Here is a 12784-nt window from a genome sequence, read left to right on the forward strand (position 1 = left end):
GGAAGTGGCACTGTGGGCTCAAGCAGTAGAGTGCTCTCCTTGGGCTGAAGAGTGCAAGGACAGCACCCAAGCCCAGAGTTCAAGCCCCATGACCGACCCAAAAAAAATGACATTAATAAAATATTGTCATTGAATCTATATTTGAATTTTTAATGGTTCCAATATTTTTTATGGCCAAAGAAAATCTCAGATCATGCATTTTGTTTCTTATATCTCCTCAGTGTGCTTTTGTACAGTATAGTTTCTCAGTCTTTGTATTTCATTACACTGACTTTTTTTTTTTTTTTTTGTCGGTCCTAAAGTTTGAACTGAAGGCCTGGGAAATGTCCCTGAGCCTCTTTGTGTTCAAGGCTAGTACTTCACCACTTGAGCCACAGTGCCACTTCAGGCTTTTTCTGAGTAGTTTATTAGAGATAAGAGTCTCATGGACTTTTCTGCCCAGGCTGGCTTCAAACGGCAATCCTCAGATCTCAGCCTCCTGAGTAGTTAGGATTACAGGCTTGAGCTACCTACTGTCCTACCTCTGATAATGTTTTAAACAGTATAAATGTGGACTTGTTTATTTTGGTCCCTGTTTGTGAACACTTATTTACTATTATTTAGTTATTTCTATCACAATCTTCTGTGACACACAAAAACATACATTTAGAACATTTACTATTTACTATTTTGATAGATATCATCAGATAGCTTTCCTAACTTGAATTCTCATCCATTGTGTATGAGATAATTTGCGTTGTCTGATTGTAGTAATATTGAACACATCATGATTCATGGACTGTTGGATTTCTAGTTCTGTGAACTTTCAGTGTTTTCTGCTGTTGGAATTTAGGGTATAAAAAGAAACATAAGTTTTGGATTCAGCGAAGACTTGGATTTTAATACTCAATTCAATACTTCCAGGTGTGTTACTTAGAACAAGTTCATTTACTTCTTCAAGTCTCTGTTTCCATGGTAATGAAATGAGGCCAATACCTCTGTTAAAGTTATTTTGAGGCTGGGTGACAGACAATATACATTAGGTGGCTAGGTTGGGTGACAGACAATATACCTTAGGTGGCTAGCTAAGGTATAGCTAAGTAATAGAATCTGTGAAAGCATAGTAATTGAAAGGTAACTATTAAGAGGTCAAAGTGCTTAGTTCTAACTGCTCAAGGGAAGGGGTGGAAGGGATAGATTCTCTTTTTGCATTAGAATGCCCAGGTTTCTCCCATTTTGGCTGTGCTCTGCAGCAAGTTTCTAAATGGTCTTGGTCCTTTATCACAATTTAGCAGTTCACTGTTGATATAAAGCCACTACTGTCCAGAGGGAGAACAGATGTTTTCTATATCAAATAAATGTTTTCTTTAGTATATTTGCTGTAAGAGTCTTCAGGAATATTTGAACATGCTACATTCATGATTTTAAGGTGAGTGCTGGAGGTAGCGTGGAAATGGAATGAGAAGTGCTCTGTGAATGTGTGTGTGTGTGTGTGTGTGTGTGTGTGACTGTAGTCATAAATCTGTGTCTTCAACTCCTTAAGTTTTTTATATTCATCTTCATGTCAAGTAGCACCATGCCGTATTCCAGTTGTTTGAGGACTTGAATTGATGATTGGTGGGTCCAGTTCTGGTTCTTGGTTTGTTTCCCAATCTCTTAATCTATTCCTTCCTCTTTGCCTCTTTTATACAATTTGTCTTGCTGGCCTAGCCTTCTGCCTCTGCTTCCTGAGTGCTGGGACCCACTTACATGCCTGTTTCCTTATCTTCAAAATGAATTTTTAAAATTTGTATTTTCATAGTATCTTGTCCTCCTTCCTAGTACTTACCATAATGCTAACCAAGGTTTCTAATTATATTTTCTGTCAAATTTACAATTGTTATAAGGTCGTAAAACTACGGGCTGCAGCTTTTTCACCCTTAAGGCCACTGACTATGGCTGTTTTTCAATCAGACTATAGCCAAACTATATTCTTTTCCCCCCTCTCTGCTTTATATGATGTTACAGATATCCCATCTATTAGCATTTTCTACCAAAGCCTAGATCTTAACAGATGCTCAGTTAATGTTGGCAAAAAGAATAAAAGTCAAGATTATCTTTCAGAGTTGTTGTGAGAGACCAATTGATAAAGTGTGTTTGTAATGTTGCACAGATGGGTTTACTATGGTTTTTTAAAGGGTGAAATTGGGAACTAAAGCAAGAAACTCCCAATACTATCTTATAGCATCCATAAGGTTCCAAACGACCAGCACTGAGTCCAAGCTTTAGCAAGAATGCGAGTCTTCAAGGTTCACAAAGGGTTAAATCTTTTGGGGGTGGGGAGTGAGAGCATCCTACTGTGAACTAAATTCATCTCCAACCTATGGGTGGAAGAGACCAGTTGCTGTCATCCAGCCCAGGATTGATGAAACTAGAAGCCGGACATTCTCAAAAAGGCCTTACTTTTATTGGGGTTCCGCATGACAACCGCTGAAGTGGCCACCTGAGCCGTCCCAGTTGCTAAGAGGCTTCGGTCCAGCTCTCGACCACGTGGGCACCTGCAGGGACACCAGTAAAACGCGGGCGTAGGCGGGGCCTGTCAGTACCACCCATAGCATTATGGGAGTTGTAGTTTTCTCTAGGTCAGGAGGAGAACCAGCTCAGACTGTTTTCTCTGTAAGTAGTTATCTTTTGTGCAACTCATTCAAACAAAATACGTGCCACCAAAAACGAAGCCCAGGTATTTGGGAAGGAAAGGATGAAGGGAAGAGAGCAAAAAACAAGCAGAACCGAAAGGCTGTAAGCAGGGAAGAGTTAACAGTTGACACGCATGCGCAGGAAGGGCCCGTGGGTCGGGCGGGGACGGAAGGACGTCTGCGGAGAATTCTGTTTTCCCCGGAAGTGTCTTCCCTTCTCCTGAGTTCTCGCGGACGCGACTTCCTTACCTCATTTGTCCTCGCCCCTCCCCGTCCTTCTACGCGTTTTGGTTCCTGGTTGGTGCTTCCTGGTCGCAGCTGCGGCAGTGAGTATGTGTGTGACGGACCCCGAGCCGCCCGCGGCCGCGGGACCCCTGCCCCACTCTGCCTTGCCCGTGAGACTGTGAAATTCGCGCGTGCGGCTCACAGGCCTCCGCGGCCCGGTCGCTCTTCACTCGTGGTGCGACGGGGCGCGGCACGGCCTCAAGTAGTGGCCCGTCAGCCTCGCGCTTTCCCACGCGGCTACGAGGGCTGGCCGGGCTTCTCGCGCCTCCCTGCCTCCACTGCCTGGAGACCCGAGTTCAAGAAAGGCTGGGCCTGCATGGCGTCGAAGAGGGGGTGGCCTTTCCGACTGTTTTACTTAAGTGTCCCACAAGGTTCCCTAGTTAAACGCGGAGGCCCGGCTGCACCAAGGGGGAGGAGGCTATGCAGTCCTAGGCCAACTCTTTTATCACTGGACCATAGAAATTTCTGGGAGCTATGCCTTTTCCCTCATGTGAAGCAAGATGACTTAACTATGTTCACCAAGATTCCCGTTATCCCTCACGTCCTGCTGGCCGGTAGTAGGTGCTTCTAGTTTTAGGGAAAGGTTGCTAGTGCATTTGACAAGCTGGCTGGGAATTAGACCTGGATTTTAGCCTCGGCTAAAATCTCTTTTGGAATCACAGAGTTTAAGGTTGAACTAGGGAAAAAAAAAAAACAACTTAAGGTCTTTTTAAGCTTATAAACTTTCCTCTAGCCCACTTTCCCCAAGTATAAAATCAGAGCCTTAATTGGTTGATATTCAGGTCCCTCCCAAAGCTCTAGTCTTTGTTTTGAATATTTAGGCTTTCTTGTAATGACCATTTTAAAGTGATGAACTGTGTGTATTTAACAACATTGTGCTTTGGGAACAGTTTAGTGTAGCTGTGAGCTAGAGAATCAGAAGGATTGTCAGGATAACAGTCTAGGGCAGAAGGAGAACAGCTGAGAGAAAGGTAAAGGAAGCAACTGTTTGTAGACAGAATTTGTTCTTGTAAAAAGACTGTCTCAAGAACAGTTTGGATTCCTCCACATTAATTTTAAGTCTAATTTTCTTCCTTCAAGGCACTTCTTTCTGCAGTCATTTGATTCAAAGTGGCAATCTCCTTTGAAAAATAGATCCCTACATTTTGACTTTGATTAACTTATTTGTGTAGCACGGTCCGTCAGCACCGTCTGTCAGGGTAGTATCCTAAGAGTCAGAAATTTTAAGTTGATAGTAAACAATGTATTAATCAAATTCTAATTAAAACTGTGGGTTTAAAGGCTAGGTGTGAGGCTGGGGATGCTATTGGTTCAATCCCCAGCATATAAAATAACTACAATAAATCTGTGGGTTTTATTCAACTTTGTCTGCAGTGAATGCCTCTAATATCAAGAAAGGACATCTGTGGTTTAAGTGGTTCGGCAGAAATAAGAGCAAAATGTCCAGAATGGCCAGTAGAAAGACTGTTAGAATGAAAGTATTGGCTTTAAATTTAAGTAAATTTTGAAAGCTTTAATAAGCCTTACATTGTTTTGTTAAAAAAAATCAGTAAATGATTACTACTCCCTTTTTATAATGGTGAGAACTTTTGTGGTAATTTATTTGCTATAGCTGTTTTTATATTAAGCTATATTAATTTTTAGGATAAATTTCATTTGCACATCCATGATATTTTAGATTCTTATGTAGGAGCCATCTTTAGTTTTAGGACTGGTAAAGTTTTGAGTACCAATTTGAGAGGTTTGTGGATAGTAAACTCACATTTAAATTTATGTTTTCTTTCTAATTAAATGCCCCTCATAGGTTTTGTACTACAGTTGAAAATAAAATGGATATGTATAAGGTAAATTTAGGTGTTAGAGCCAATGCAAATGTATCTGTTTTTATTTGAAATAATTTATTTTGAAACTTTTCTTTAAAAAAAATCTTAGTACTTGGCTGAGACTCATGAAATGTAAATATATTCTAGTGTGGTCTTAACTAGTTGCCTAACCTTGGATAGGCCTCATTATCTCTTTGGGTCTTATTATCTCTTGGACCTTCAATTTCCTTGTATGTAGATTTAGGAGGCTATGTGAAATAATCCAACAGGTTTCTTCTAGATTAAAAGTTTTTGGCTGTCATAAAGACCTTATTTAATACAGACACTTATTTAAGTGTGCTTAGAAATTGTTTACAATGACCCAAATATTGAGAAAGCTTCCCCAGTTAAGGGATATGTATGTGTACATATGTATTCCTCAAGAAGTATACTTTTTTTTCTGAGTTTATTTTTTAAAAATAAATTAAATGCATTTGGATGTAATTAAAGGAGTAACATAAACCAAAGGCAGCCTGAGGCAAACCTTAACCCTGGAATACATAAGCTACATAAATAGAAGAGAGTATGCTATCCCTGAGCACAGTTTTCAAGTAGAGAAGATACAAAATCCTCTTAAAGGCCATAGGGGCTAAATTGTTAAATTCATTTTTCTACATTTCAGGGGAAAAGATAAATCCTAGACCCAAGGAAGTCAGTTTTTATTATGGTTCTGTAGTTTATTTTTGGCATACATTCACAGGTGTGCCTATGGCTCTATTCTTAATCCCTTTCCTTTGGGATGCCTCCAAGAGTAGTCAAATTTATAACTCTGTAATTTAGCTCTTTAATTTTTTTCTGTGCTGCACTGGAATTAGGTTTTATCTTAAGTCCACACTGGATCCTCAGGATGGATCCAGTGAGGATTTTGAAGGAAACATAATTCCTTTGACTTCTTTTAGAATTAATTTACCTATTAAATAAAAAGGAAAGGATTCATCTTTTATTTGAATTCCTCTGAGGCTAACATTTCAATATAAACTGATAAATGCTATGAGCATTATTATTCAGACAGCAACATTCAAGTTGTATGACCATAACAGCATAGCAACCTGAAAAGCAGTGGGATAAGGGAACAAGTATAATGTACTTAGAAGGAAAAAAGCATTAGAAGTTAGTTTCTTTATTTTAGTAAACAAAATAGAACAGCTTAAGTTTAGTATATTTTGGGCTTTGGTTCATGTGATTCTTGAGGTCAGCTGTTTTTTGTTTTTGCTGTTGTTTTTGTTTTTAAATCAAAATTACCATCACAAAACCCTGACATTTGGAGCAGAGAATTGGAAACCTATGGAAACTTTCTTTCCTTTTCCTTCCTTCCCTCCCTCCCTCCTTCCTTTCTTCTTTCCCTCCCTCCCTCCCTCCCCTCTCCTCCCCTCCCCTCCTTCCCTCCCTCCCCACCCTCTCTCTTTCTTTCTTTCTTTCTTTTTTGGTCAGTCGTGGGGTTTGAATTCTGGGCCTGAATGCTGTCCCTCAGCTCTTCAGCTCCTCAGCTCAAGGCTAGTGCTCTACCAGTTAAGTCACAGCACCACTTCCTGTTTTCTGGTGGCCAATTGGAGATAAGAGTCTCACGGATTTCCTGCCTGGACTAGCTTTGAACCCCCATCCTCAGATCTCAGCCTCCTGAGTAGCTAGGATTACAGGTGTGAGCCACTGTCGCCCAGCTTGAAACTATTATTTCTATATTACTGTATCTGTATAGCTAAGAGTGGAAGAAAGGATAAATTGACATTGTTACTGGAACATTTACATTGAATAGATAATTAGAAATATGGCAAAGGTTTTGAAATATAGAGTGCTATGATAACTATAAATGGTGGAAAGGGATTTTAAAGCTGAGTTGAAGGCTGTGCAGAACTTAATATACATGCAATAAAAAATAAATTGTTTTTCTATGCATTTTTTCCCCTAGAACTGAGAAATTTGCCTCAGTTTTATGTGTTTTTTTTGGGGGGGGGGTCCGGTTGTAGAGCCTGAACTCTGGGCCTGGGTACTGCCCCTCAGCTCTTCAGCTCAAGGCTAGCACTCTACCACTGGAGCCACAGAGCCACTTCTGGCTTTTTTTTTCTGCTTATATAGTGCTGAGGAATCGAACCCAGGGCCTCATGCATGCAAGGCAAGTGCTCTACCACTGAACCACCTTCCCAGCCAGTTTTATGTCTTTAGTAAGTTTGTATTTCATACACATTTTTATAACTAGCATGAAAGTAAACAAATTTATCAAATATTTTCAATGTATTCTTTGCACCAAGGAATTATTATTATTATTACTACTACTATTATTGTAGTGCTGGAGATTAAACCTATGGCCTTCCTTTTACTTGCTGAGCATGTACTCTATCACTGAACTATACCTCCATTCCTTGAGATTAAGTTTTTAGTTCAGAATAATTAACTACACTCTAAACAGTACATATAGTGGCATTCTGTTTCAGCTTTTAGTAATAAAGTAATATTGTGGCATGAGACCACATACCTGAAAAGTATAAAGCCAGAAGAAAGGAAGAGATGAAAAATAAATGATACAGTGAGAGATGTTAGAATCTTTTTTGTAATTTTAACCATTTTGAAGAATAGGTGTTGTGAAGCAGTAGATCTCCACCTGTTTGTCTTTTTCTCATTATACCTTAGAAATATATTTTTGCTAGTAGCTGTAACTTAATTTGTTGGTCATAATTCTTATTTGAGTGGGGTGGACATTATTATAGTGGGTCATAACAGGATTTAGACCTGTTAAAAAATTAAAAGTAAGAAAAAAGTATTGGAGAAAACCGATGGCCTCTGTATAGAGAAGTTGGTTTTTGGATGATCTGTACTAACTAGATGAGATCTAAGCTTTTAAAATATATTCTTTGTATAACTTTCTCCTACAGCCCTTAGAAAACCAACTTTTCATAATGTTTGGCGGCTATGAGACTGTAGAAGCATATGAAGATAACCTTTATCGGGAAGAGTCATCTAGTGAACTGAGTGTTGATAGTGAAGTGGAATTTCAACTTTACAGCCAAGTTCATTATGCCCAAGACCTTGGTAGTGCCATCAGGGAGGAAGGACATGAAGAAAACAACTCTGAGAATTCGGAATCATCTGGTAGTAAGCCAAATCAGAAGAACTTAATTGTCCTTTCAGATAGTGAGGTCATCCAGTTATCAGATGAGTCAGAGATTATCACTTTGTCTGATGAAGATAGTATTTATAGATGTAAAAGAAAAAATTTTAGAGACCAAGAACAAGAAAAGACTCAAGGTCTTTCTGCTTCTCATCATTCTAATAAATTGGCTGGAAAGAGGGATATTGAAAAGCCTAAATCTGAAGAGAAATCAGGAGTTATTCGAGAGGTCATGATTATAGAGGTCAGTTCAAGTGAAGAAGAAGAAGAGAGCACCATTTCAGAAAATGAGAATGTTGAAAGCTGGATGCTACTGGGATGTGAAGTTGATGATAAAGATGAAGATATCCTTCTTAACCTTGTGGGATGTGAAAACTCTGTTATTGAAGGTTAGTATACTGGCTATCTTGAAAAGTACTGTTGTCTTTATTAAAAAGGACTGTTTTTTCCTACACAGAAGACAGCAGGGTTATTTCCTTTTATTTGCTCATTTTCAGTGTTGTTTCTCATGAGATGGTCAGCAGAGTCAACCCTAATGGTAGTCTTTAAACATTAGAAAGAATATATCAAAGACATTCCTGCTGTAAGCAAATTTTAGCTGGTTCTTCCTGTTGGGCTGGATCAAGTTTTAGGCCTGAAAACTTAGTTCCCTTCTCTTACTTGGTACCACAGGTGAGTACTCCATCTACATCTGATATTTGGCTAACTCTGTTGGGATCGCCTCTTCAAAAGTAGTTTGCTTACACAGGCGTTATCTAGACAGCAAGCATGAGGAATACTTGGAATATAAAAGATGAGAATTAAAGGCTGGGGCATGGCTCAAGTAGTAGAGCACCTGCCTATCAAGTGCAAGATCCTGTGTCCAAATCCTCCCTCTTCTAAAAAAATACTGTCAAAAAAAGGTGAAATTAGTACTTCAGGAGTTCTAAAACTAGCAAGACAGGAAAAATATGGAAAGCTAAAATTCTCTAGAGTTGTTGGAGAAAATGGAAATTTTAAGTTATATTATTGAAGATTAAGATTTTGGTGTTTAGCTTTGTTTCTTCTGTCACATGTAGTCATCTAGTAGTCTTTCTTTCCAAGTCCTTTATGCCTAATGTCACGTTTCTTGCAATAGTTTTCTAAATAGTTTTTTTGTACCTTCCCTACATAGTAGTTGTCTTGAGATGCCTCTTTATTCGTGTTCTTTATTTTTGCTCCAAAACTTTCAGTGACACTGTTGACTGTTGTCCTCTGAAGAAATAGTATCTTTGTAGATAATGCTTGGATGCCCAGGGACTGGCAAATTTTTTTTTTTTTTTTTTTTAAAGAATCAGAATGTATTTTAGGCGTTTGTGCCAAAGAATCCCTTAACTATTCAACTTTGCCTTTAGGGGAAAAGCAGCTTCACATAATAAATGGGAAGTAAATAAATGGGCACTCTTATCAATATGGTCTTACTTAGACCTAATAAGTAGCTGACATAACTATAGTTTGCTGATCCTAAGAATTTGTCAGCAAAAAGAAGAGAATAATAGCTACAGTTATTATAGTGGCTACTTCACTTGATTAATTTGCAACATTGAGAGATGGTAATACATACATGTGAGAGATGGTCTTAATATGAACGTGTACATCTGAGTACCCAATATAGTAACTAATTGTAAAGAACCCCAGGAGTCTGAGACCATAGGTTGGAATAAAGAGGAAGTAGTATGATGACAGAGGATAGCACTGGAGTAGGACTGTAGAGGGGAGGTGGGAATGGCCATTCTCCTTTTGGTTGACAGGAGGCCAGCCCGTTGAGAGAGTTATTGGTTATATGGCACTATTGGCAAAAGATAGGTTTTAGCTAAAAAGGAGGTACATGGAAGATTTTAACTTAACAAATTACATGTTTAACCAGGAACCTATAATCCTCGCAACTCAGGAAGCTGAAACCTACAGGATCTAAGTTTGAAGGTAGCTGGGGCAGAAAAGGCTAAGAGACTCCATTTTTAATTAATCAGCAAAATGCCTAACTGGAGCAATGACTCAAGTAGGAGAGCCTTAGCCATGAGCAAGAAAATCAAGTGACATTGTGAAGTTCAGTCACTTGACAGAATACAAGAAATAAAAAGATCAGTAATAGTAAAGAATAGAAATTGCTTATGTGGCTTAGACATGCCTCAGTAAATGGCAAAAAGTACATACTTCAGCCCATCTGGAGGGTACTGACAAGAGCTTTATAGATTTAAATAGAGGAAAATTGGGGGTAGGAAAAAAGATGTATACATAATTAAAGAGATCCTGGCAAAGTGTGGCTGGCTTGATTATTATCTCAGTTCTGATTCTCCTAGGGATTCTGGAGCAATTACTGCTGTCATTACTTGAGGGGAGCAGTCTGGTTCCTGTAAGTTGGTTACTTTTGCTCCAGGTTGTAGTTGCATCATTATAAGTAATTGTCTTCATTTGAGGGCTGCTTTGTCTTGAGGTCTGCTGTTTTTTTCATTGTGGGTAGTAGCTTTGGTTCCCTCATTGTGAAGACATTATTGATTAGTCTTGTCCTTCTTGCAACCCAAGATAATTGCAGAGGTGAGGGGGGCCCAGAGTAAAGAAACAGATGTAAAAATGGAGGCAAGGATGCTAAGCTGTTATCCTTTTTTTCAGTTAGCCTTTGGACATTTGCAATTTCAAGTGAGGAGTCAATGCTTTTTAGCAAAAGCTGTTTTTAAGTATCTATTAGGATTGTAGCTGTCAGTATTTCATTACTTTTCAAGACTGAATAATATTCCATTATATGAATGTACTATATTTTGATTATCCATTCACCTGCTAATGAGGATTAGCCTTTTGACTATTATGAATAGTGCTGCTGTGAATGTGCCTGGTCAGGTTTTGACTTGAAAACCTGCTTTTAGTTCTTTGAAGTATATACCTCAGAATGGGTTTATTGCTAATGTTGTTTACTTTTTTGAGGCACTCTTAAAACTGGTTGTCATAGTGACTGCATTTTATATTACTACCAATAAAGTATAGTGGTTCCAATTAGCTGCATCTCATTTTAACTGTAACTTGCCTTGTTGCAAATTTCTGTTTGATTTATTAATAGGCACTTTGATACAAAGCATTTTGTCTTTTATGGGAATAGTTTATGATGACTTCAATTTTTTTTTTTGGTCGTGGGGCTTGAACTCTGGCCCTGGGCGCTGTCCCTCAGCTCTTCAGCTCATGGCTAGTTCTCTACCACGTGAGCCACAGCGCCACTTCCATTAGCAAGTTTTGGTTTTGGTGGTACAGAGGCTTGAACTCAGGGCCTCATGCTTGCCAGGTCAGCATGCTACCACTTGAGCCATATCTCCAGCCCTGACTTCAAGTTTTTAGCATATTAAAATGTTTTTATGCTAAGCCAAAAGTGGAGCTTTGGCTTAAGTGGGAGAGCACTAGTCTTGAGCAAAAAAGTTCAGATAGAGAAAAAGAGAGAGAAAGAAAGAAATAGAGAGAACGAGGGAGGGGGAGAGAGAAGAGATTTCCTTATGTTTTCCATACATTTATGGTTTTATAAAAATCGAATTCATCCTTACAGGTATATAAATATTACTGTTCATGTGCTCATATACTACCTTTTCTGCAACATAAAACAATACAAGAAGCCGGGTGCCAGTGGCTCACGCCTATAATCCTAGCTACTCAGGAGTCTGAGATCTGAGGATCACAGTTCAAAGCCAGCCCGGTCAGGGAAAGTCTGTGAAACTCTTATCTCCAATAAACCACTAGAAAACTGGAAGTGGCCCTGTGGCTCAAGAGCACAGGGACTTGCCCAAGTCAAATTCAAGCCTAATGACTGACAAAAAAACAAAAAAAATACAAAATGTAAGTAAATCCCAGATATTCCATGTACGTTGCTTTTATGTTCCCTGCCTCCCCCTCTCCCATTTTTTTTTTTTTTGGTCAGTTGTAGGGCTGAACTCTGGGCCTGGGCGCTGTCCTTCAGCTCTTCAGCTCAAGGCTAGCAGTCTACCACTTGAGCCACAGCACCACTTCGTTTTCTGGTGATTAATTGGAGATAAGAGTTTCACAGAATTTCCTGTCCCAGCTGGCTTTGAGCCAGGCGTGAACTACCTGGATGCCAGCCTTTTCCCTCTTTTTTTGATTCTAGGATTAGTGTATCTGTTCTAGTCAAATTCTGCAATCGAGATGTCTGCAGTTCTACAGTTTAACTTGACTCTTAAAAACAAATATTTAAATACATATCCTTCAATTTTTTTCCTTAGTTGATCTCGTATTCCCTTTCTATTTAATGAGTGAGATATTCTATAATGATGCCTACTTAAGTGTGTTGTTACTTTGTAGTTATTATCCATTTCACAAATAGATCTGATTCATCGTTTTTACAGAGAACTTTTTTCATGTTAGTGTGTGGAAATTCTATGTGTTTTGAAAAGACACAGTTTTAGTTTAAGTGACTTTGTCATTCATTGAAGAGACAAAATATGGTAACTTCTATAGAAGTTTCAACTATTGAGTAAGTCTCTTAAAATATTGATGATGAAGCTAGGTGTGCTGGTGGTGGTTCATGCCTGTAATCCTAGCTAGTTAGGAGGCCTGAGATCTTAGAATCATGGTTTGAAGCCAGTCTAGGCAGGAAAATCCATGATACTCTTATCTCCAATTAACTACCAAAAAAGTCAGAAGTGGAGCTCTGGGTCAAGTGGTAGAGTGCTAGCCTTGAACAGAAAAGATGAGGGACAGCATCCAGGTCCAGGCCTAGGCCCCCGTCTTCAAGGCTAAGGACCACACACACAAAAAAGCCCCAAGATTTCCCCCCCTCCACACCCTACACCTCTGATGTTGACATGTGGTTAAAACTTATACATTATGAACAAATACTATTATATGATTTGTGCAGATGAATACTATTT

The 12784-nt window shown here is 38.9% G+C and overlaps 1 protein-coding gene across 2 annotated transcripts in view; it reads left to right on the forward strand.

The window, feature by feature from the left end:
* Positions 1 to 2870: 2870 nt before the first annotated feature.
* Positions 2871 to 12784, forward strand: part of Zcchc7 (zinc finger, CCHC domain containing 7) — a 200673-nt gene continuing 190759 nt past the window's right edge. The window contains exons 1-2 of one of the 2 annotated variants that reach the window (XM_013026637.1): positions 2871 to 2980; positions 7669 to 8293. In XM_013026637.1, coding sequence (XP_012882091.1) covers positions 7693 to 8293 — 601 coding nt within the window. In that variant the 5' untranslated portion in view covers positions 2871 to 2980; positions 7669 to 7692. The remainder of the gene's footprint in view (positions 2981 to 7668; positions 8294 to 12784) is intronic. The other variant, XM_013026635.1, reaches the window with a different exon arrangement.

Source organism: Dipodomys ordii, unplaced genomic scaffold, assembly GCF_000151885.1.
Source record: "Dipodomys ordii isolate 6190 unplaced genomic scaffold, Dord_2.0 Scaffold95, whole genome shotgun sequence".
In the NCBI taxonomy this organism is placed as follows: Eukaryota; Metazoa; Chordata; class Mammalia; order Rodentia; family Heteromyidae; genus Dipodomys; species Dipodomys ordii.